Source organism: Paramisgurnus dabryanus, chromosome 4 (genome assembly GCF_030506205.2).
Source record: "Paramisgurnus dabryanus chromosome 4, PD_genome_1.1, whole genome shotgun sequence".
Taxonomy (NCBI): Eukaryota; Metazoa; Chordata; class Actinopteri; order Cypriniformes; family Cobitidae; genus Paramisgurnus; species Paramisgurnus dabryanus.
The window spans coordinates 4,144,512-4,171,570 of record NC_133340.1 but is presented as its reverse complement, the minus strand read 5'-3'; the positions used below and the strand labels follow the sequence as shown (position 1 = coordinate 4,171,570).

Here is a 27,059-nt window from a genome sequence, read left to right as displayed (position 1 = left end):
AACCTCACATTCAGTACAATGACATCAGTACTTTGCATGTAATTTGTTCGTGATGCAGTGAACCAGATGTATCCACGGCAACACCAGCAGCCAAAGCAGCTCTCATTCACGTTTCTTACACTGTGCATTACTGTATGTCACGAATCAAAACTATAAGCTTGATCAATTTAACATTTACGTAAAAAAACACATGCAGAACAAGAAAAGATAGACATTAAAATATTTTTGAGATTAATATTTGTCACAAAAAACACCCTTGATGACTGTCCTCTTAAATTTTGGCTGCTCTGTGGATTATAAAGGACACACAGACTTTGAAGCTTGAGATCTCTCCCTTTTATTTTGTTATTAGTCAACACTGTTTTGTACAAAGAGACAGAAGAATATATCTTAGCACTTATTTTCACACTGTGTCTGTATTCTCAATAGCTTAAGTATTGTGAAATGTCTCATTAAATTATTGTAGTCTTAACACATGTAATCTCTCTCTATACAAAAACAGAAAAAAAAGGAAATGATTTTGTCATATTTACAGAATCTGTACAATTGCGAACCGTAAGTAACATTTAAAATAAGTGGTTAAAACCACAGATTACAAGAAAGACAGAATTAAAGATGACAAAGATGTCAATTTTGTCTTAAATTCTGATTCTCAGATCAGAATGGCACTGTGTTCCTGGTGCACTGGATTAATAACATTTCCCCATTTGGCTATAAAAAATCTTCCAGACAAAAATGTATCTCAAATTTCAATATTTTAAATATTTGTCACCATATATTAAAAGGCTGTGGAAAGGGGGACATAATTATTTACAGCAGACATAACATAACAATAGATAAACATTGCACTGTGCTCTGTTTCCTTTTCACACACACACACACTCACACAGAAAAAAAGACAAATGTGCACACGCACACAAACACCTGCGCACACATGCCAGCTCGCACCAGAGGTAATCAAGCATATGAATTCAGATACACGTACAATCAAATTTGACACATCATACTGGGAAGGGTACATGAGGGCCTAAATGACAAGCAAATAAAACAGTCAAAATACTCCAGTCTTATCCTACCATTCATTAAGAAAAAGATTTGCGAAAACGAGAATGAATAAGAATCAAAACATTAAAATAACAGACAGTACATTGGCTACTATAGTTCCCTCCTTTCTTGTGCCCATCTTTATCTGCCTCTTGTATCTTCTGCTGCAAATGTTGCTTCACATTGTTCATCAGATAATGTTAGGGTGCTATCACAAGGCCACATCTTTAAAGTGTGAATCCAAATTAAATGGAATAGAAAACTGGAAAGCGTTTAAGGAAGAGCAAAGGCAATCGTCTTTGATACTCACACACATACAATAACTCTGTAGTAATACACTGTTAGAAAAAATGGTCAAAATATGCACCACAGCTGTCACCGAGGCAGTACATTTTATCCTAGATATAGACACGTATATATTGGGTACTAATTATGAACTTTTCAGAAAGTGTAACAGCTGGGGTACATATTTTGACCATGTTTTAAAACTGTGCCTGATTCTCCTGTACAGAGATGGACAGTCTCTGAAATGCAATGGTCTTTAAAAGATTTATGAACTAAAACATTTGAAAAAATTCAAAGGTATTTTACAAAAACATGGTACCATGCAAATAAAGATGATGTGAGATCAACTGAAAATACATGGTTATTTAAAACTGATAATGTCAATATTCCTGTAACTCCCCAAATTTGGGGTTTGCAAAAGTTAAACATAAAGGTGTTGCCTTGTATTTCAAACATCTCGTCATTTAATTAGAATCACAGCTACTGTATCACCCTGACCCTGTATGATGCACATGAACATATTGCACCAACAACGAGCAGGCATCTTATCTAAATTGACGTAAAAGTATTAAACGCTAAAAATATGGTCATAAATAAGTAAAATACATGCAGGCTCTTCAAACACAAACTTTCACACAAAGACGACAGAGTCGTAAAAGAATGTGGCAAAAAGTTAAGGTAGAAGTTCACAAATCGATAGCGATACATCAATTAAAAACCAAATATTATAAATATTGTGCTTAAAGTGGAAACCTGTTTGGCTAACAGTTCATTCACGAAGAAAACGTAGAAAAGAAATCTGCAATAAACACAACAAACTTCAAGTAAAGGATTTTCTCTAAGCTGTGGGCCAAACGTTCAAAGAGAGATCCTTTCTTTAGACAGCCCTGCCATTAGTGGAAACAATTTGGAAAATATTTGCAACCCTCGGTTGTCCAATTAAATGAGTTTATTGGTTTATTGATTCGGGCGATTTAGTTAAATGATATGTTTGTTTTGCCCCACCAAAATTCCTGAGAAATACCTCAACTTCCTTCAAGTGGGTATTGAAACATTTTACGGATCATTTTAATTCCAGCAAAATTACAGACTAATTTTTAAAATAGCATCTAACCTAGGCCTATGTGGTAAAACGTAGACCTGAAAAGTTACATCCTTTCTGTCTATTTAATGTATAGATCGAAAACAATTGAATATTTACATCAAATATTGAAATAAAATGATTTCGTCATACATTGCACAACCTGCCGACTGATATCAGCCTAAGGAAAGTACAGATGCGCGTATGCTAACTGCGTTCAGAAACAAATCACGACCCTGGTTTTATTTTGCCGAATTCTTTGGAGAGATGGGGGACAAAAAATGAATCAACGGATTTTGGTTGTCATAATATGAGCATAACTTTGAGTATTAAAAGTGTACTGTTATGTTGTGCAAAACCTTAAAACATGTTTGATTGATCATTATTTTCTTTAAATCGTAGTTTTGTATTAATACTACAGTACGCTATGAATGCATTCAGGCAAGTGCGTGTCTATTTAATGCTGGATATTCCTTATCAGTGCTTATGTCATTAAAAGGACAGATCGTGAATAATATGATTCACCCTATGACAAATCTGTGTGCAGTGACCAGAAAGTTACCATGGCAATATGACCTGTAAATCTGGTATACTGTAAGTCTTGGTAAGGCACATAACGTGCTGTGTATTAAACCAATATTGTTCTGACAAACGCAAAAAAAAAGTATAAAATAAGAATACAATAATACATTTCCTTAAGTACAGCTGAAGTACTTTGCAAATCATGCCTTTTTCACACATTTTACAGCACTCCATACTGGTAAAATAAACTTGAATAATCAATAATAAAGAACCTTATGGTTTGTCTACAACTCAACTGACAATCAAATAAGCTCAATTAACAAATCAAATAAGCCTCCTGCAAAGTGGTTTGTTAACTAATAACTTAAACTACAGTACAAATATGCAACAGCATAAAACACCCATAAACCAAGCCCAAATGGAACATCATAAACATTGTAATAATATATAATAATATTATTATCAAGAACATTATCAATACAATTATTGTAAGTTTTACCCTGTTGTTTAAAACGGTAATTGATTTCCATCCACGATTGTACAAAGGATTGTACACAGTTGTCCCATCTGCAATCTGTGCATTGGCCACTGTTTTAATGACAGGAGCAGGGACGTGGTGGGATTTACAAAAAAAAAGGAGAATAAAAGAGGAATCAACAGGTTTTTCCCCTAATCTCAACTTTTCAACAGTGGGCAGGTCCCCTCTCTCTATATACATACGCATGCTTGACAGCGCATCATCCACTTAATTAAAGCATGAGTCAGTTCCTTAAACACAGTTTCCTCTTCCTTTTCAAGCATGAAGGTACTAATTACACACTGCCTTTTCATGTTTCGCTCTTGTTCACATGTCCGTTCTTTCGTACATATATATATCTCCTCTCTTCAGACATCAGACTCTATACTGGAAAGCTTCTCATAAACATGTCCGTTGCTTGAGCCGTTAAACGGTCTCTGTCCTTGTCCCATTCCTAACCCATCCCTTGCTGACAGCAGCTTGTTGTTGCTAGGTCCTCCACCGTGGTGGTTGCCAAGAGGCCCGCCCAGACATAGCTCTTTGGGGAACCGAGGGGCCACATTGGACAACACCCCAGAAGTGGCAGAGGCAGGCAAATAGGAAGTCACCCCCATGGAGCCGCGGAAGTCAGCCCGACTGTTGTTGAGGAGCTGCTGCTGCTGCTGTTGTGGCGTCTGTTGCTGCTGTGCCTGCTGCTTTTTGATGTAGTATGATTTGGCGCCGTGTAATAGACACTGGTCGTCGCCGAAGGTTGGGATGAATGGGTTCTGGTTCACCTTATCTGGGTAGAGAGATTTAGACAAGGAGTAAGTCCCGACCCCTCGGGTACCGCCCACACCTCCTCCCATCATGCCTCTATCCCTGTCCCTCATGTCTCTCTCACCCACGGAGCGACGATGCAACCCACCTTCACCCCCACGGAATAAGCTAAATGATGAACCCCCACCCTTTCCTCTGTCCCCCGCACCAAAATAGCTCGTCTCCTGATCCCCTCCCGCGTACTGCTCAAACATCTGGGCGTAGGGGCTCGTGCCCTCCATGTACCGGTCTTTGTCTTTTAGGCTCACACTTCGGGGTGGAGGAAGCATTGATGCACCACCACCACCTCCAAACCCACCCATCCTGCTTGCCCCTTCCTTCTGCAGCTCTACAAATGTATCATAAGAATGCTGCCTGCGCAAAACCTTACCACCTGGGCCAAATTTCCGCCTCTGTACCTGGGTTTGGGCCCCTGTGCCTCCCCCTCCCTTTCCGCTCTCCAGAGGGCGCTGGCCCCCAATCTGATCCAAGAGGAGGTGGTTGTCCTCACTGATGTCATACAAGTTGCCTGGTTTCTTGCACGAATCGCATCGCTTGCAGGAGGCTGAACTAGGACGGCTTGAGATTTGCCCACTCCCTCCACCTCCTCCGCTTGCTACCCCAGCAGTTGGGTAACCCCCACCCCCACCTCCCCCATGCATGCAAACTGGCTTGCTTCCTCCACTCCCAACCCCTCCGCTGTGGCAATTCCGACATTCCCAATCCCCTCCAGCTAACCCGCCGACCCCTCCAATGCCCTTTTCCCAGCATGCATGGCCCTGTTGCCCAGGTGATCCTCCTCCCATTCCACCCTTACACTCTGTCTTTTTGGATTTACCTTTTAGGAAATCTTCCATGGGAACCAAGCTAGTGCACGCTCCCCCACCACCACCACCACCACCACCACTAACTACTCCACCGCAACCACCCCCTCCTATTCCTGGAACATCACCTAAATCCAAGTGCTCCCATGGGGATGCCCCTTCCTTGGCTCGAAACTGGTCCACATAGAAGTCCCTCAAATTCTCTTTGTCTCTGAATAAATAAGGGGTGCAGTTACCACTTCTCTGACTCTTGCGCTCCACAGGCGGTGTGGCTGAGCGATGTGCTTGTGTCGCTGGATGGTGGTGGTGATGATGATGATGGATAGTGTGGTGGGGGCGTCTTCTGAAGCCAAGCTCAATCTCATCCTGCTCACGCCGAGACTTGGCCGAAGCAGGTCTCTTTTTCAGGCTGTCCCTGTACTGTTTGCGCCGTTTGCCGTGCCCTTCAAGGTTCCCGTAGGTTACGGTGTGAGTCGAAATATCGGACACATCAGAACGTATGTTTCCATCATCGCCTCCCGATCCCACCCCACCTCCCCCGCAGTACCTGTCATGTCCTGGAATAAACCCTGAACTGGATGCCCCACCCTTGAAGGAGAACTTCCCGTACAGATCTGGCAGGCCGGACTTGAAGCTTGACTGGGTTGGGTGACCTGCAATCAGGTCAAACTTTTCCCTGTTCCGGTGTGTCAGCGACTGGCGTGGCTGGGTGGTGAAGATGGGCGCTACCCCTCCCCCTAAGCTGTCACAATCGTACCCACCCTCCAATGAACTGGCACTTCCTAAACTACGTGGTCGGTTAGGCAGGGGACCCGACATACCAAGAGCCAGTTCGGATCCCGTGCCCCCATGGTGATGTAGGTAATGATCCTGGTACAGGTTGCTGTCCTTCAGGTGCAAATTCCCAAAAGTCCTCTCCACCTCGCTTACATAGTCGCTGAACATGTTGTCCTCTGGCAGGTAAGGTGGTGGAGGCTTGCAGTCAGAGTGGCCTGCTAGGCTACGCCGGTGTTCACTGATGTCATAAACGGCGGACTCACGATGGCTGTAGTCCAATGCGCTGTGGGGTGAACCGTTGACCCCAGGCACAGAGGTCATGTTCTTGGCAGTACGCAACAGGCGGAGAATGTTGGAGTGCGTGTTGTTCATATTCATGTTCATAGTGGCTGATGGTGAATTAAGTGCCGATTTGTTCTCTTCGATTTGAACACCATGAATGCAACTGTAGATGCCCTGTTGGACAAATAAGATAAAGAATAGAAAACAAAAACAAAGAAGAGGAGACAAAAACGTGGTATTAGTATAGTTGTCTTGCAACGGGCAAATTCACTTAACACACCTACAATGACCACAAAATATATTTGGTAATTACATTCTGCAAAATATCAAACTAACTGCATTATCTTCATCATACTGTACATCATTTGCATTAAATAACAATAGACCAGCACTGTATTTAGTGTTTTTTATAGGTGTCCTGGCAGAGGAATCACAGATGTGTTTATTACATTATCCATTTTTGAACACAAGGTTAAAGCTTTTTGTTGCGGACACCCTTGGGTGCCTTTTTAAATGTGGAAATGAGTCACGACGCTCTGCCATTGAGTTCACCCAACCATCAATTCATTAACCGACTTCCTTTTGTGTTCTACGAAAAAAGAAAATCAGGGATTTGGAATAACATGACGGTGAGTGATGAAAAATCATATTTTAGTAACCAAACACTTACTGGGTCACAGCATATAAAGATAGAAGGAAATGAATAGAGGAAAATAAAGTGAATGAAGTGACAGAACAGCCAAGGGTGACAGAAGTACAGATTGATGAGGACTGGGTGACAGGTTTGCAGTTACTCTGAGGTTTTGAGTGCCCATCAATGTTTTCAATCAATGTGATTAAAATTCAGCCGACACCGCGGTGTCTACTCAGTTTCTCCTTCATCATTGCTATGACAAATAATTACACAAAAGTCTAATAAACCTTTCCCGCTCATTTAACATTTAACATTGCTCATAGTCATTCAGATTTACTTAATTTCAATTCCATTTTTCTATTTTATCAATTGCATTTCTTAATGGCATACTGTATGTGTAATAGTGAAACTGGCTAGGAATCAAAATAATTATCTTTTACAAATTGTTGGGTGTTGCCATTTATATCCAGACTAATAAGGAGAGCAGGTTGTGATGCACTTTGGCAAAACATTGGCCAGGCTGAAGGTCATTCATGTACTGGTGATCCACCCCTCCTGTGAGCCAACATGTCAGAAATGTTTCTTGTCTCGCTAACTGTATACGCACTCTCGGGTGTGTTTTGTCTTCCTTTTCTTTATGTTCTCCTTATCTCTTCTACCTTTTGTCTTTTTTTAACTTAGGTCATCCATCCCAGCGTACCTCTTATTCCCATTCATATCCTGACCCTTCCGTCCAATTGGACTGGAACATATTCTCAGCTAGCGTAATCTTATTTCTTTTTCTCTTTAGCCTCTTGAGAGGTGCAATTTTCTTCCTTTTTGTCTGTTGCCTTTTCTCTTTTCACTGTACATTCTTTTTATCCCTAACCATCTAACGCTGCTTTATCTGGTGTTCAACCACGTATTTACATCACAAAAGAAAAATATATCTACTATGAAAATCATATTTTATTACGCTTTTAAAATAACCTCAACAGGATTTGTAAAATAATGTGTTACTCTGGATTGTGTATAAGCAAAAGCCTTTCCATGGCATTTTATGAAGGAACAGCATGGATTTTTTTTGGCACGACAATTCCATTACTACTAGGACATCCATTTGTAATTCATTGCAAAACACGGTTTTAGTTCATCAGTATTGTAGTTTAAACATGTAATGCCAAAAATGTTTTAAATGTTTCAAAGACAAGGCTGAGCAAAAGCTAGTACTATGTCTAAGATGTTTTAAGGATTAGTCAATTTTCTTAAAACAAAAATCAAGATAATTTACTCACCACCATGTCATCCAAAATGTTGATGTCTTTCTTTGTTCGGTTGAGAAGAAATTATGTTTTTTTAGGAAAACATTCCAGGATTTTTCTCATTTTAATGGACTTTAATGGACCCCAACACTTAACAGTTTTAATGCAGTTTAAAATTGCAGTTTCAAAGGACTCTAAATGATCTCAAACAAGGCATAAAGGTCTTAATTATAATTTTTGGCAAGAAAAATAAAAAATCTGTACTTTTAAACCATAACTTCTCATCTTCCTGTGATGCGCCAGCGCGACCTCACACAATACATCATCACGTCAAGAGGTCAAGGATGACGTATGCAAAACTACGCCCCAGTGTTTACAAGTGTGGAGAAATGAATACTTGTCGAATGATACAAATTCATGTCTTTGTGTCAGTTTATTGTTTGAAATGGTCCGCAAATGTGCGTTTCATATATGTAACACGTGACCTTTACACAGCATTACGCAATTACGTGATGTCGCGATGGCTCGTCACACAGCTGGAGAAGGAAGACAAGTTGTGGATTAAAAGTGCATATATTTTATTTTTCTTGCCAAAAATGACAATCCTTTCGCTAGATAAGACCCTTATGCCTAGTTTGGGATCGTTTAGAGTCCTTTGAAGCTGCAATTTTAAACGGCTTAAGTGTTGGGGTCCATTAAAGTCCATTAAAATGAGAAAAATCCTGGAATGTTTTCCTCAAAAAACATAATTTCTTCTCGACTAAACAAAGAAAGACATCAACATTTTGGATGACATGGTGGTGAGTACATTATCTGGATTTTTTAAAGAAAATGGACTAATCCTTTAAACATCTTTTATAAACATGCCTTAAAAAATAAGTTTCTGCCATATTTTAAGATCTGTCAGTGCAATTTATTTTCTGTTGAGACAGAAACCAGGGGATTGTGTAGGTAAATAAAATGAAAGTTACTCAATAATAACATAATTGCAAAAACTGTTTAAAGCAGTTTCACACTCATAATTGTGTTGTGACCTATGTCCCTATGGAGCAGTTTTCCGGACAAGGTTTAGATTAAGCCAGGACTACACCTTAGTTATATTAAAACATATTGTAAAAAACAAAACTAGTGTGCATCTTGAGACAAAACAAAGTCACTGAAGGTAAGATAGGTCAGTGCAAGATGTTTTAAATTAAGGCAGCTCAAACATGCATTTTAGTCTGAGACCTGTCTGAGAAATCGCCCCTAAATGTCTACAGCCCAGTCCCAGTACTGCCGAAATTCAGTACATAGGCACTCTTGCCTGTGTAGTTTTGCTCAAATCTAGGCTGAGCACGCAAACGTTCTAGAATTCTAAGCCAGGATTAAGAACTCCAAAGCTTGAAGACCTAATTGAACTCAATAGGCTGTTGGCTACAGAATATTAATGAAGTCCATGCTTTCGTTTTTTCCCGGAGACCATAAGTTCAAAAGTAAACCTGCCACTCACCCTGCTGATGGAGAAGGTGATGCCGGGCTTGCCGGTGCACACACCCATGAAGCAGAATCTCAGTTGCCAGTAGAACAGATGCTCTGCGATGAATGTGATGAGGGACAGGGCCATAGCAGCCCCCAGCATGTAGAATACACCTGCCATGTTGTCTACGTCCAACTGACTGCTCATCACCTCATTTTTCTCATTGTGGCAGATGCCAGTCAGCCACAGGGCTTCCAGTTCCTCCATTTCACCTGGGGTCAAACGGGCATCAAGAAACGAATCAATGGACAATGGAGACACGCAAACTGGTGTAGGTTAAGAATCGTAACAGAAACATTTTTTAACATTTACAGAAAGTTTTACTTAAAGCAACATTTTTAATGCATATACATATCTCTGCATATCTGCAAATGCATATCTTAAGCAAAATGCATTAATTTATCATTTTGTAATTATTCATGTAGCATTGGGACAGTTTTATACTGAAGATTTAGTTTGGATCGATGTCGGGGCGAAAGTAACATTTTTCAGAAAACTTAATTTTAAAAGATAATGTTTTAGACAGAGATATATTTTTGCTGTGGTCAGGTGGATTTTTAAACAAATGTAAAACGTCTTTAGTATAATTTCACTTTGAACATACTGTAAGTAGCACTTATGTCAGCTGGGATGAAATTAACACATAGGTGGGTCAAAAGCAACACAACATAATAAGACAAAAAAGGGATCACCGGTGCAGCACAGATGTCTGTATAAAAATATTTTAATAAAGGTGCACAACAGTGACTAACATTTTCTGGGAAAAGACGGGCAATGATGGCCTTGTTAGTAATCATTGACAGGTACGTAAAGGGGGCGTGAACCCTCCAAAACTCTACTTATCTAAACCCAGGTGTCACATTTACAAGTAATCAATGTCCATGGTGTGAATATATCTTGAATGCTATATTTAAAATGTTAAAGAAAGCATGTTAAACTCAATTTTTCATTAAACCAAAAGGTTCCAATGTGTTCAATGTGTGTATCCAAAATGCTTCCCTACAAAGGAGTTTTTTTCAACATTATTTTGTGTTACACTTCACATTAAATCACATTTTCATTTAAAAGTTTCATCATAGCAACTCGACAGGACAAACTTGAATTGATGAGAAAAAAAATTCAACAGTATGAATACTATAAAAATGTTATTATAATATTTTCAACATGCAACAAAATGTAAACCTAGAGCATAAAACCAGTTGTAAGGGTCAACTTTTGAAATTGAACGATGAATGTACATAAATAAGCTTTCCATTGATGTAGGGTTTGTTAGGATGGGACAATATTTGGCCGAGATACAAAATCAGGAACTTAAAGCTGCAGTCCAGCGTTTTTCCTCTTTGTCGCCATCTCTGTTCGAAATCTGCAATTGTAGCTATTCGCGGAATTATCAACTTTATGTGGGTTGTACATCAGCGCGGATGAACACAATGTATTGAGGAGAATCTGTCAATCACTGCGTCGCTGTGGATACTGTGATCCTGGCTAACTTCATTATCTGTTTTATAATCCGATTTAAAGACTAAATACTGCATGTTGGGATAATAAACTTTATATACACAAATGAGTAAGACCTTAAGTTATGTCTGGACAATGAGGAAAATTAAATTAGCATTAATCTTAGTTAGATACTTTATTTATCCCAGTAGTAAACTTTACAGATCAATGGAAGATCGACTGGAGGAAGATAATATTCCTGAAGTAAGTCATTTATTTTCATTTGCAGTCATGTAATATTCTTATTACACGTCACGTGGGTAAGTTACACGCGTCGGCGTATGTATTGTTTACAAACAAGGATGGGTTACTCGCGTAGCGTGTATTTCTCTACATGTCGTGTATTACATTCACTATGTTATGATATCTTAATAGCAAGGATGCACTAAAGGATATTTTAAGTGTGTACTGTAATATGATTCCATACATTGTGCTGTTGTTTGCATGTGACGCGATGCCAGTCAGTTTATACGCGTTTACAGAAACACACTCATTAAAACTTTACCAAAAACGAAAGCTAACCAATAAGTTGATGGGCATCTGAAAACAGTTTTTTATTATAATGAAGCACTGCAAATGTTCACCAAGTGCTGTGAGAAAGGTTATAAATATACCAACTTCATGATCCTCACACGCAGTATAACCTGCTAGCAGGGTCTCCTTCTTTATGTGTGCAGAAGTGACGTAATGACGCAAAGACGTGCTCGAATTTCCAGCAAAAATCCACCAGTATCACTGGAATTAAAAAAATTATTACAAGTTTACCGTTTTGAATCGAGCTAAGGCAAGCATATAGTTTTGAACACTGTCTGGTTATATATTTTCTCAAAAATGTTTTTTTTTGTGGCTATTTTTAAACCCAAATAAGTGCGGCACTGCAGCTTTAAGAATGCAAAACAATCTAAATATTGATGAAATCGCATTTAAAGTCCAAATGAAGTCAGTATACAGCAACGCAAATAACTAATGAGAAGGTATGTTCTCATGCTTTCTACTAGCTTCCAGCTGTAATAACCTTGTGGAAGTTTTACATAAACCAAACTTGAATGGGAAGTTCAAGCGAAGTTTGTAGGCAAGTTTCTGGCCAATTTTGATTTGGGATTTTGCTGCATCCACTTTCAAAAATAAAGTTCTGATATATTTACAGTAGGAAATGTACAAAATATCTTCTATATCCAAAATATCCTAATGATTTTTGCCATATAATACAAATCTATAATTTTGACCCATGCAATGTATTTTTTGCCTTTTTTACAAATATTCCTGTGCAACTTACTTGTGGTCCAGGGTCACATATGTATTTCGGGTCGCTAAAGTATATATTTTTTAATATTTTGCCATTCCAGCATCTATCAATATTCAGTGCCACCCCAAATATGCAAGAATTACACAGGAGGACCAGTCGAGCTACAGAAATTTTGTGGGTTTTGAAGAGGTTTTTGTAAACACGCCAGTCAACTCAAATTTGTCTACATATGACAATCCCACTGCGTTCCAGCACTGCATTTATTTACAGCGCCTAAAAAACCCGGCACAGTAAACAATTACGGCCACTGCGACGTGTAACATTTGTCATGACAGATTAGTCCAAACTCAAACCCACTGGAGCTTTCGCTCATTAACGACTGCTTATGGGAGTCACTTGCGATTTGGTTCCCAGCACTAATAAGGCCCCCCGAGGGGCCTGACAGTCCTCATAGGAGGGACAGGATCAAATTCCAAAACCTCTTTCAGGGTCCCTGAAGTTGGTCTTTACGGAATAATGTATATATAAACAACCATACTTTGTTCACTCAATATATACAAGCAATAGGCCCATTCATTCAATAGCTGCGTTTCTATCACACAGTGGGAAAACTGCTATCTAATTCTTCAAAAATCTGACACCCATATGTGTGCGAGTGACTGCATGCTGTGCCTGTGCTTTCATGTGTACCTGCATGTATATGTCACACAGTTGATGCCTTTGCAATGTACCTCTGAGATACATTTGGCACTTGCAAATAAGACTTTATTCTTGGTCGTGGATCATATGCAGGCTTACGTAACCTCAAGTGATACACTTGACCATATAAGTGATACAACTAACCATATACTTTTAGACAGCATGCCGAGTTGAGGTGCACTTTATGTGAATATGCCTGCATTAACGCTCATTGTGTTTCTGATCTAATTTAACAAAGTATTTTTTGCATGATGATGCAGTAGTTTATGCACTTAATACTGCTCTCTAAATGTATTAATACAGTTTGTTGTGGTGTACATGTTTTGCATTTGTTCCTGGATTTGGATGATTTCCAGAAATAGCCTCTGGATCTAGATCACTAGTAGATTATAACAGTTAAAATCTCATGTCAACACTGTGCATTGTAAGACTTTCTGTTGCTTTAAACATACAGCTGTTTTGTATTTAAGTACTTTGTTAGCATAATCTGGTACAACCATTTATACACATAAAATATAAAAATTAGAGCAATTTATTGCCAGATCTGATTTTCCTGCAAACAACTTTGATATTAACACAGCAAGACAAGCATGTGAACCATCTTTCTTTTCTGCATACTGCAACATTTACTATTTGATCTAATAGGCAAAGCAAGCTTAGTAATATCCATCCAACCAACAAATAGATTTAAGAGTTAAACTAAGAAAATGAAAAAATGTTAAGGTGCCAAAGAATGCATTGGAATAATATGTTAAATTGATATCTAGAGTACGTATGATGTATATGGCTTTATTAAGTGCACAATTATCTAGAAAAATTTTTACATGTCCATTTACAACCCTACTGTAGGATTTGCCCTCCGAATGAAATCGTCTATTATTACCTTCTTCAACTAGTCTTCTTCGAGGGCCAGATTTTAAAATTGTAAATATGATACAGGCCAAACTTTTACCCCTATTTTTACCTTGTATATATTTTCTACTAATGCTGGGCAAAGATTAATAGCGATTAATCGCATACAAAATAAAAGTGATTTTTTTGCATAATATATGTTTGTGTACTGTGTGTAATTATTATGTATATTTAACCACACACACATACATATATTCATTTCAGAATTTTTTAATTATATACATTTTATTTATTTATTTATATATAATATAGAATATATAAAAATATAAATAAATATATATAGACGGTTTCATCGGACGCACGTGATACACGTCTGGATCCGAACTTTACTTCCGGTTTCGTTTTTTTAATGGTCTGACTAGTTGCTAAACTGATCTCTTGAACAAATGCCTCGTCGAAAAGAACAAATGTTTTGGTTTCCTATTTAATCTATGTGTTGTTTTTTTGCTTGTTATATAAATAAACTACGTTTAAAGTACTTTGTTGTTATTTATTTTTAGCGGAGTTTACCGGAAGTTACGTGCGGACCGCGACAGCCGCTTGTTTATGTTGTTACTGCTGAAACCGTCTATACACAAGTAAATGTTTCTTAAATACATACATGTATATGTGTGTATTTATATATACATAATAGTTACACACAGCACACACTCATATATTATGCAAAAAAAAATCACTTTTATTTTGTATGCGATTAATCGCGATTAATCTTTGCCCAGCACTATTTTTAACTTTTACCTATTATATATATATATATTATATATTTTATATATATATATTACTTTTACCTATATATGTTGTTTTTGTTACTTTTTGTTATTGATATATATTAAAAATATGCAATTTCAAAAAAGATGCACACTTCTTTATTCTTTGCCTTTTAATTACTAAAAACTTATATTTTTGTTTAAACTTTCATAAACTGTTACATTTCAAGTATTCACAACACATAGCCAGTCTTCTCCTAAAATTGCACTTCCTGTTTTCTTTTTTAATATTTTAAAGATATATAGGCTAAACTGCCTTTCCATTGTACACTACATTCGGGTGAGACTGTCGGACTTCGCTCCCTAGTGGCGTCGTAATGAAATTTCAGTTTCATCGTAATTCCATGTCAACATAGGAAAGAAGGTCATTCCAGCGCAAGAGCCTTAATCTATCAATATATTTTTTGTTAATAATTTACTTATCAGTAATCAATCGTTTTTACAAAAAAAAAAAAGGATTAATGTTTTTCACCTTTCACACTTTTTCAGTATAGACCTACAAAACATAACTAAGGCCTAGTCCACACGGACAACTCCTGCGGTTTAAAAAAAATCCCCCCCACATGCTCGGTTTAAAATAAACATGAACACGCAAAAACACGCTGTCAAGAGCATGCCACACCAGCAGGCGGTAATATAACCCTAATCGTAAAGCCACCTTGGCCAATCAGCCAAAAACCCAGGTTGTACTGTCTACATGACAACACTGCAACTGCCGTTTCTGAAAAACCTCACCCTGGCAGGGGTTTTCAAAAATGTTCGGTTTCAGTGACCTGATACTGCATGTCCGTGTGGACGAACAGCCGAACCCCGTAAAAAAAGTCACGGTTTTAAAAATACCTGTGTCCGTGTGGACAGGGCCTCAGTTTTATGGGGTAAAATGGTGGGGTAAAATATGAACAAATCCATTTGTTGGGTTTAAATTCACCTACTTTATGCTAGGTCGTTTAACCCAAAATGCTGGGTTGCCTCAGCGCAGGGGTCAGATATGGACATTTTCTAGATTAACTTAACGCAACTATGGGTTAAAACATCCCAGCATTTTGTGTGTCGTTTTTCGATGATTTTTAAAGAGTAAATAAAACGAGCGTTGTTATTTATTAACCAAATGTGAATCACAGACAAATAATGCTTGGAAAGACATGATGCCAGATTTTCACGCATCTAACACCCATTTTCTGTGGCACATTTGTTGGCATTCTGTCAGCCAGTGTAGGCACAAGTCATCTCCTGCCAAGCATTCTTTAAAACTGTTCGCCTTGGGAACACATTGAGAATCATTTAATGAAGAGAATACTAACTGAATGAAATCTCAAGCTGTGAATTTTTGGAATAAGCGGTAAAGTCACTAAACAGTTGCGCTTCGCATAACTCCTTTAGTGAAACATTGTACAGTCGATGTGCATGTAAAAAACAACACTACAAGTGGATGCAGCTCCTTCTTAAATAACTTTTTTCCAAATATCTCTAATCTGGAGCTAATCTCTGCTATATAAAGACAAAGAAAATCATGATCTTTACCATCTCCAAAGAGCTGTAAAATGGCAAGGTCCACTGCCCTTTTCCACCCCGAGTCTTTCTGAATGGCAATGCCATACCCTGTGGTGGCAAAGATGTATCCGCTACCAATGGTCACCAGTTTACAGCCCTCATCACGGCCAGCCATGTAGTTCAAGACTGCTGCATCATAAATAAATGCATCCAGTTTACTGAAAAGGAGGAAAGAGGAGTAATGTATTAAAATGTTATCATACTTTAAACCTAGCTTTGTGTTGACTTTCAGTTTATTTCTGGTCTGCAACAACACACATACATGTAAAAATGTAGAAAAAGTGAAAAGTTTTGCATTTGAAATTTTAAGTTTCCGAAAACTGATTATAATGGATAAGCATATTAAAATGTATACAGGTAGTATAATTATAATCATTATATCCACTATAGATGCGGATCAAATAAAGGTCTTCAGAAACCAGGGCCATCAGTATACATCATCTCCAAACAAACCCCCTCTAAACCGCCTCTGATATGATGCTATTATCAGCCCAGAGTTTACCCACCCACCTACTGTACTTCTGTCCTACAAGCTCCTAATCTCCCTGTCTCCTCTCTGCCCACCCTTCATATTCTTTTCCCAGAAATCCTCTCTCACCCAGTCTTCAGGCTTTGAAGGGCATCGTTCACATTTTTCTGGTGGAAGCTGGTCATATAGGCGTGCATCTCTTTGTAGTTGTTCCTAATGTTTCTCTCCGTACTTCCGTTCGGCACGGTGCCAAAACGGAAAGGAGGGGTGTAGTCATTCGGATGTTGAAACTAAAAGAGAGAAAGGAAAAATAAATGTCCAGTGTCAATGAACACTCAAGGGATAAAGTGTGAGTCTTGAAAGCTTTAAATATACGACAGATCTTTTTTAGTACGACTTAAAGCGCAAAATCTCAGCACATCAATTATTAAAACGCCTTCAGCACCCTCTCAAACTTGCTTTTCTGTTTCATAGCGATTGCCTTATTCACATTAGTTCAATTACTGTTTCCACACAAAAAGGATGACGCAAAAATCTAATTAGCACAAAACCAGTCAGCATGCGCTTGCCCAAAGATGTCATTAGTCTTTGGTGGACAGTAAACAGTAATATTACGATTTCACATGCAACACTGTGCACTGCTACTGAATAAAAGTACATGAACGCACTAATTAAGATATTACTGAAATTATTAAACTTACACTGTACTAAGGGCTGTAATTACAATGACAAATCAAATGTATGCACAAAATTAAACTGCACCATGATTGTTTCCAAACAGGTTTAAAGTCCTTGTGATTCAACTTCCGTGTTGTGGCGCATTTCCAAGTAAAACGAAAAATCACACAAGGAAACGAACGGGCGTGGCTTGTTTTTTCCACTGTGAATTAATTGCATATAGAAAAGTAGGCTTTTTTCAGAAATAAAACTCGTAGCAGACTGACAGTTGGAGGGGGCGGGGTAACGGATGGTCCCGCCCAAGTCGTCGAGCTGACATCATCAAAGAATGATCGCCACAAGAGGGCGGAAATACATTTTCAGATTTTGATTAAAGTTTATGAGGGCACATGAATTAAAAATAAATAACGACTTACAGGGATACACACTTACAGGGATAAACACTGCAATATTCCCTTAAAAAATAAGAATTGTCAGTTTTCATGAGGAATTGAATAAACAATCAATGCTTTATCTTTATCAATTGGGAAAACAATTTTGCTCTGAAACTGATCCCAATGATCCCATATATTATCTTTATAGTTATAATTGTGGTGTGAACGAGGCTTTACTGTGTTTCAAGTTTTTTGTAGTCATTTACAAAGTCGGATGTGTCCAATTGTCAAAGTCAAAGTGTGTGATGCCCCGGATTTTTATTTTAAGGGAACATATCACAAAAATCTGATTTTTTCCATGTTTAAATGCTATAATTTGCTCCCCAGTGCTTCAATCAACCTAAAAAATGTGAAAAAAATCAACATAGTTTTAGTAAACCATTCTCTGCAAGCATGTGAAAAAATAGGTCATTGAAATTTGGCTCCTCTTGTGATGTCAGAAGGGGATAATACCGCCCCTTAATCTGCACTATCCAACCACAGCACTGCCATTTACTGCAGATATCATCTCATTTGCATTTAAAAGGACACACATTTTTGCTCACACCAACAAAGTGGTGTTTTAACATGATATTATAAATGATCTATATGGTATTTTGAGCTAGAACTGCACATACATACTTTGGGGACACTTATTGGACTTATTTTACATCTTAAAAAAGTATTGTAAAATCTCTTAAGCCTTTTTAAGTTGTGTAGTGTAATCCAAGCTTTGGCTGTTTAACATCAAGGAGAAAGCGGAGTCAAGTCACGTCCAAAGCAGGCTCATTTATGCACTAAAGTTGTAATATATCTGTATTGACCGTAAGAAAAATGAGATCAATAAGAACTGTGTTTTTAATAACAATGAAATGCAGTTACATTTCAGACAAGAAAATGATGTCAAGAAAGATCCCTGGTACCTTTTTGTCACTCAGGCCAGTCACTTGGTCCACATACTCTTCTTGGATCATAAATGCAGCCAGGTTGGCTGTGTAGCTGGCCAGGAATATTACAGCAAAGAAGGCCCACACCGATACCATGATTTTACTCGTGGTGCCTTTGGGGTTCTGCACGGGCACAGAGTTATTGAAGACCAAACCCCAAAGTAGCCAAATAGCTTTTCCGATAGTGAAGGATGGACCACCAGGCTCTAACAGTGCATAGGGAAGCAGAAAGTGAAGGAGAGATATTATGTTAGGAATCATAAATTACAAGGCAGATGAAAAGGCATTATTTATAGTCATACTTCAAATCAAAAGCAGTAAGGGAACCAGTGCATTCATTTCAAAACAGACATATTACTGTAATATCTAAAACTAAAAGATTAAATTGTCCTGTGTTTCTTCTAAGCAGAGGTTTATGCATAGACAGACCAAATGGTGTATGGGTGTTTGACAGCTCTGTATGTGTGCGTGTATTTGTAAGTGCGTGTCTGCACACCTCGCCCGTCCGCCAAGCAGCGATTATAGCCAACAGGACTGAAGTATTCAAAGATGAAGACTGCTACGGCTGAAACTATCAACAGCATAACGAACATCATTACCCAGACATCAGCGCTGAAGGGCTCTGAAAGCGAAAAAAGGAGAAAAGAAAAATAAAGGGCATTATTTGTGACGAAACCACTTTTCTTGAATCCAATTACACTTGTGTGTGTGTATACACAGAACTAGAAGTGATTTGAAATTGATAAGGCATTTTATAAACTATAGTTTGTATATTTTATACTGCATGTATAGATCAGTGGTTCTCAAACTGGGGGCCGCGAAATGGTACCGGGGGGCCCAAGTTTTATGACATTTTATAGATACATGAATTCTGTGTAATTAAACCTAAAACAAATAAGGCTATTAACCAACAACATTACTTTGTATATTTTCATACGTTAAATGTTAAATGTTTTAAAACAAATTTGTCATAAATTTTCTTTGGGGGGCACCGTAAATAAGGGGGGCCGCACTCTGAAAAGGTTTGAGAACCACTGATATAGATTATTAAGTAGTTAAACATCATTTCTGCGTTGTTGTAGTTAAATGGGTCTCATATTGACCAACATCAATAACCACTGGTCTGCAAAGAAAACTAGAAAGATATACAGTATATCGAAAACATATCTATTATGGAATGTAAAGCTTTAAAGTTTTTGGGGAAGGGTTAAGAGTAATCCAGGACTGGGCCTTAGTTATATTAGGAAATTTAAATGCGGGGTGGATGATCTCTGAAATCCAATGTTGATATTTGAAATCACCTAAACAAACACGCCCCTACCCCAACAGAATCTGGACCTTCTTTTGATAGACCCGCCCCACACATACGCAACCCAGGCAACGATGTTGGTTAGTAGACACGCCCCTTACTTCTGATTGGCTACAAGTGGGTTTTAGTACTCGGCCCGACTCCCTTTTTTCAAAGTGTTTTTCAAAAATCATGCACCCCGCCTTTAAGTAGTTTTTACAAACATACCTTACAAAAAACAATACTGGTGTACATCTTGTATGAGGGAAAAAACATCAGTTTGGCCAAATGGCGGAAACCAATCAGCATGGCGCAGGGTCCTTGCATGCCCTGTCTTTTCTGGCGCTTACCCATAACGTTTTAACGTTACACAGTTTAGATAATTTTATCCGACTCCAAAAGATAAAATCTCATTATTTGTAATTATGAATTAAATAAATAAGTATCTTCGATAATTTTAGAATTTAGATAAATGTTTGGTTATTCGGCATTACTCTGAATTATTAACTCTTTTAAATCACAATGTATGCTTTGTTACCACAAATTTACGATTAGGGTTAAGTTCATGCTATATGTTCAGTCTGGGACTAGAATAAGCCCTGTCAGGGAAACCGCCCCATAAAGTTATTAAATCCACACAGTTTATTTGTTTTTGCGTTCTGCACTTGTTGGTCGTAGACCAGACTGCATAATGACTACACTTACCTAAAAAGGCAGAAGGGGACACCGTGCCATTGCTACGAGAGACCATGACACTAATTCCTGTCTCTATGAAGGGCACGGAGAAGTCAATGACCTCTGATCTCTCTTCATTTATGGTCAGGGACCCAACCGCCATGTGGGCATTCTTAAGCACCACCTGGATACAAGAAATGTAACACAGTAAGTTACATTACAGCTCTTGTGAACACAGACTGGACCGGGCATGCCGCAGTCTGAAGTATATTACAGGAAGCACAGTATGAGAGACAAATATGAAAAAAGATTAAACCGGTGAATGAAAAGACCAAAAGGAAAGAAATAAGAAGGTATTGAAGACAGGAATCAGGTTACTTTCACAGTAGCTTTAAATAGCCATTTCTTCTTCCTATCACCCAAACCACTACTTCTCCAAACCATCACATGTGCAGGTACATTTAAAATAACACACAAAAGGCCTCTGGTGATTCAGAAAAATGGGACAAAACAGAGTTAATGGTGCTTGTGAACAGATGGTGCTTGTAACAGAAAGCCTATGTCTTTTCTAAACATGAGATCATATTTTATATGTTTGAGTGTTATATTATGGCGTTGCACTCATCAGTCAACAAGATTATGTCTTATAGCCATTAGGCAAACAGAACAAGCTACTAAAAGTCTCTCTGAATGTGCCTCACTTTCGAGAGCATTCATTTGAGTATGAAAGTGAACTGTACTGTACGTGCTACTTCCGTTTCATCTGTGGATTTAAATGCGATTCGGTAACCAAAATTTTTCCTCGTCTGAATTAATGTACCAGCTGTATTTACCCTTGAGGTTTGGGAAAATCGCTAGCTTTCACTCTCCCGCTCTTTCATCTGTCCTTGTGATTAGACACACTGTTCAGATTGTCCATTTACAAACTCATATAAAATCAGCCTATAGACTCGAAGTTTAAAAAGTAAGTTATAAATATTCACACTGCATACATGAATACATTCATGCATATCAGTCCAGAAATGCCAAAACCATATACACTAAATAAAAGAATTGTTGGATTTACATAATTCAATAATGGAAACTGGTTCCACATAATTGAAATAAGTTATATAAAATATTAACATGTATCCACAGAGGTAACATGTTAAGTTTATTTTAAGAAAACTTATTCAATCATGTGAAAACAGTATCTATGATTGAATTACGTAAATCCAACAATTGGAAAATTACTTGTTGCACTTACATTTTTGAGTTTATTTAATTTGAATTGACCGTTCATTTTAACATTCATGATTATTTGCAATAGCAAAAAAGTTGAATTAGCTTTAGTTTTTATGATTTTTATAATTTCCTCCGCACTATTCAAGAATGTTGAAATTAATAAAAATTGCAAATTGATTAAACTTAAAAATTTAAGAGCAACAAAGAATTTTTACAGTATACGTTTAAATGTTTTAAAGGAAAACACCACCATTTTCAATATTTTACTATGTTCTTAGCTCAACTTAGACACATTTATGCATACCTATCTTTTTTTTTTGCATGCACTTAATCTTTGTACAGCATGTCGTGAATGTGTTAGCATTTAGCCTAGCCCAATTCATTCCTTAGGATCCAAACATGGAAGCCACCAAACACTTCCATGTTTTCCCTATTTAAAGACATGAGTAAGTGGCACAAATAAAACATGGCGATTTTTTAAGAGGATAAAAATGAGAACTATATTGGAAGAGCACTCAGTTTGCAGCACTTCGACCTCGAGAGCAGTAATATTGACAGAAGTTTGAGCAAGAGGGGGAGGAGTCAGGAGTGATGTTGTTACTGTGCACCAAGGTCGAAGTGATACATTTTTATCCACTTAAAAAAATCACCACGTTTTATTTTGTGCCACCATACTTACTCGTGTAACTACTCATGTCCCTTTAAATAGGGAAAACATGGAAGCGTTTGGTGCCTTTTAAATTCATCCCTGTTTGGATCCTAAGGAATGAATGGGGCTAGGCTAACTGCTAAAACATTCATGACGGGTTGTACAAAGATTAACTGCACGCATTGAATAAAGATAGGTATGTATTAATTAGTCTAAGTTGAGGTAAGAACATAATAAAATATTGAAAAACGGTGGTGTTTTCCTTTAACACTTGACTGAAAAGTTTCTCATGACCATAAAAAAAGTATGCTCTAATGTTTGAAATGAATATTGTAGACAAATATATAATAGTGCCAACATATTAATTTCTATTATTAGGAAACTTTAAAAAACAAAAAAGAATGAAAAAAATGCAGTCAATATGAGATGACAATAAAACTACTGTATGGGTAGTAACTAAAGTAGGTATTCTGCTATTTAAAACTATTTTTTAAGAAAGTTCAGACAGACTTTCAACAGCATATAGCATATATTTTATAGCACCCATGTCTTGAAAGGTTTATATGCTTTTTTTGAAAATCCATTTTCCTACGGCAAAAAATAATGGGAACACTAAAAACTGAATGTTAGGATCTGTAAGCACACACAGTTCTCCAGTGTAAGGCACCTCTCATACACAATGTGCAGAGATACGGTAGCAGAAGAACAAAAGTTGACAACTTTTGTCTCTTTTCCTAAAACACCAGAATGAGTGAATAGGCTTAATGGGCAACATCCATGTTTTAGAGTAACAGACAAACTTTTATCCTTATCAGTAATGTAGTATGAAAAAATAACAAACACAAACTCTGCATGATCTAAGCCAATGCTTTTTAATTCCAGTCCTTGCCTCCCCCTTCGGGAAAGATTTAGATGTCTCAACTGATATGATGCATTAATTAGGGAGCTCTAAAATACTCCCTTGGAGGCAGCATTCCAAGGCATGAACGCACGTCAGAATCCAATGTTTGATTTACTTCCTGACTACCGAGATACCTTCATCGTCTTGTCCCACAATTCTATGTGTGGGCGTGCACGGAGAATGTGATTGGACGAGTTCGAAGAAATAAAATGGCGGCTCAACTGGTAAAGAATTGCACTTGCAGTGCAAAGGTCATGGGTTCGAATTCACTAATAAAAAATGCACTGTATGTCACTTTGAATAAAAGCATCTACAGTCATAAATGTAACAATGTATGTTTTATGAAGGTCAGTAGTTTTTTTCCTAAAAGCATTTTGAAACTCACCTCACCAACCATTCCATTCCATGTCCCATTGATCTTCTTGCCATGCTTCCCATTGGTCACCAGGTAAAGATCATAGGTGAATTTGACAGACTTGGCGATCTTTTTGAGGATGTCTATACAGAAGCCCTTGCAACAGCGTTTAATATAGATCCCTGAATCTCCAGTCTGATTTCTAGGGGTGGGGAATTTGGATAAAAACAGATGAGAATATTAATGTTTTAGCATATTTAGTGAAGACACTGTATGTATGATTTTGATGTGGCTGTTAATCAATCCTTCATCAAAATACCATGTAAAGAATCTGCATGAGAAGAAATCAATCAATGCATCAAGATAACTAATGGCCACAGCAATAATTATTGCATATACTGTGATAGAACAAGGCAATGACCATACAGGCGCTGGTCATATAACTACAATATCGTCAAAAAGTTGATTTATTTCACTAGTTCCATTCAAAAAGTGAAACTTGTATATTATATGCATTCATTACACACAGACTGACATATTTCAAATGTTTATTTCTTTAAATTTTGATGATTAAATTAAATTTTGATGAGTAAATTAAAGTACTGTGAAAAGGTTCAATATTGAAGACACCTGATGGCACACTCTAATCAGCTAATGAACTCAAAACACCTGCAAAGGCCTATAAATGGCCTCTCAATCTAGTTCTGTAGGCTACACAATCATGGGGAAGACTGCTGACTTGACAGTTGTCCAAAAGACGAACATTGACACCTTGCACAAGGCGGGCAAGACACAAAAGGTCATTGCAAAAGAGGCTGGATGTTCACAGCGCTCTGTGTCCAAGCACATTAATAGAGAGGCGAAGGAAAGGAAAAGATCTGGTAGAAAAAAGTGTACAAGCAATAGGCATAACATATTTTTGATGATATTCTTATTATATGACCAGCACTTGTATACCATATATGTAAGCAATAAGGTACGTGAGGATGTGCTGTATCGTGAATAAGTAACGGCTGAAGGGCCTTGTTAGGCATGACGCGAAGCCGTTACTAAATGTTGCTAAGGGTGCAGTGATCAACAGAACCGTTAGGTGAAGCGGTCATAGCCGTGTTTTATTGTGAATAAAGCACATCTATTGACCAATCAGAATCAAGGATTGGAACTAATGGTTTTATAAATTTATTTATATACAGGTTTAAATTAGAGTTGCACCGATAATATAGGTAATAATAGGCTACCTATACCAATAGCCGATGCATCTCTAGTTTATATTAGATTTTATATATGAAGAGTTTGGTTCCAAAACGCAATAAATCCATTTTGACAAATTTCGGTAAAAACGTGTTTTCTATACCAAGAAAGTGACAAGATGAAAACCACTATTTTCTGTTACAAACGTTCACATAGCATCTTTAGGTTATTAAAACATAAAAAATTCAAATCCATAACTTGATTTTCAAAGATTTATTATAAAAACGTTTGATTTTTTTTCAAAATGCTATAAATCTATTCAATCATGTATAAATGTGCATTCATTTTTGCCATTTTATGTTCATTTAGTTGAACAGTTGTACACACTGATTTAAAAAATAAACATTAATGGCATTAATCAAAACACTTACTTTGTCATATTAGGAACACTGTCATTGCTGCGCGGTTATACTTGACGTTGCTTAACATTTTTCACAGCGATCAGCTGTGATTCTCGTTGACTTTGATTAAAATTATGGAAAGTTTTTCATAAGATCCCTTGGGGTCAATGTGTTAGCACGAGAGAAGCTAGATGCTGTCGGGAGAACAAGCGATCGTCTCCCGAGTGCCTCTCGCGTAAATGTTGATGGCTTACGTTTCTTTCCCGTCACAGAAAACCACAGGTTTATCAATGCTATTAAAGTATTATTTCGTTTTTGTTTCTTTGTTTGTTGATCACGAAGTACAAAGTAGATGAGGAAAACTAGGACTCTGTGTACTCAACGCGCCGCCATTGTTTGTTTACATTGTGTGGAATGGTGCGCTGTAATTTGTGGAGCGGATTTGTTGCATTCTTTAGAAAAGGAGGAGTGGCGTTTATTGCGTTTTGGGGAAAAATGGGGAATAGATGACAGAATAACAGATTTTGCGTAAAATTAAGAATTTACTTTAAAATACTGACCTAATATAATACTGATTTTGGCAGTAACTCATTTTTTTGGCGTTTATTGCGTTTTGGAACCAAACTTTTCATATATATATATATATATATATATATTCCATTTTTAGATGTGGTAAACTGCACTTATTTGTCATTTAGGTTAAGGTTGACATTGTTTAAACATTTCTCAGTCTGTCACCCAACATTTTTCTCAGTCTCTGCGGGTTTAAAATCTGTGGTAAATCTGAATTGCAAACTACACTAAAACGGCGTTTCTTGAATCACTGTACTGTTCCAAGCAATAGTCTGTAAGTTTCTCACTGGAGTTTAAGCTGCTTTCTACAGGGTACTGTATTCCTCATGCAGGTGCCACTGAGAGGGTCAACATCCTCCACAATAACAAACGGAGCCTCCTCCAGCGTAACAATGGACAGGTGGTCATCCTCACGTTCTTCTGCGTCCGAGTAGAGCTCAAACCGAGGCCACACGTGGTACTTCATACTTAGAGAGCCGTTCTCCCATTTACCTACCTGTGAAAGAGCAAAGAGAGCAAAAGAGGAAAGATGTATAACAAGTAAGAAAATGAGAGGGCGTTGAGGTTGAAGTGGCTGAGATTGGATTCGTTCAAGCTAAATTTCAGGATTACTAAAACCTTGAATTAAGATAAAGACAGATAAATAGTCCCCTTTAACTAAAAAAGAAACCTACCCGGTCATATTGCCTCTCCTTATCTAACAGAATAATGACCAACTTCGGGTGCATCTGAAAACCATCTTCACTGAAGGAGAGGTTACGCCCTTCAAACGTCACATTCATGAGATACCTAAAAAGAAAAGAGAGGGAACATTTGGTGAGCATCAACGGAAACTGACAGCACATTTCTACAGAATCAGTCCTGCGGTTTTCTGAATCCCTCATTGTCAGCATTTTACACAGCATTACTGTATGCCTATAGGTTTTTGAGCACTGCTGTATCTGTATACGTCCGCATACACATTTACTATTCAGGAAAGCTGGTCTGTTGCTAGAGGCCATAGCAAATTATATTCACAATAGGATGTGGATCTGGCAGCCTCCCGGTCACAAAACCATTATTATGGCTTTTTAATGCATCCCGTTGGATTGTCTTGGGGAAA

The 27,059-nt window shown here is 37.7% G+C and overlaps 1 protein-coding gene across 5 annotated transcripts in view; it reads right to left on the bottom strand.

Annotated features, from left to right (window-relative positions):
• Positions 1-335: 335 nt before the first annotated feature.
• The window catches only part of LOC135746613 (glutamate receptor ionotropic, NMDA 2B-like), a 123,638-nt gene continuing 96,914 nt past the window's right edge, over positions 336-27,059 (bottom strand). For 2 of the 5 annotated variants that reach the window (XM_073814219.1, XM_073814220.1), the window contains exons 7-16: positions 26,632-26,746; positions 26,245-26,453; positions 23,823-23,994; positions 20,694-20,847; positions 19,197-19,322; positions 18,677-18,906; positions 16,792-16,952; positions 16,164-16,351; positions 9,495-9,733; positions 336-6,304 (exon numbers count right to left, since the gene is read on the bottom strand). In XM_073814219.1, the coding sequence (XP_073670320.1) occupies positions 3,818-6,304; positions 9,495-9,733; positions 16,164-16,351; positions 16,792-16,952; positions 18,677-18,906; positions 19,197-19,322; positions 20,694-20,847; positions 23,823-23,994; positions 26,245-26,453; positions 26,632-26,746 (4,081 nt within the window). In that variant the 3' untranslated portion in view covers positions 336-3,817. The remainder of the gene's footprint in view (positions 6,305-9,494; positions 9,734-16,163; positions 16,352-16,791; positions 16,953-18,676; positions 18,907-19,196; positions 19,323-20,693; positions 20,848-23,822; positions 23,995-26,244; positions 26,454-26,631; positions 26,747-27,059) is intronic. The other 3 variants (XM_073814221.1, XM_073814222.1, XM_073814223.1) reach the window with 3 other exon arrangements.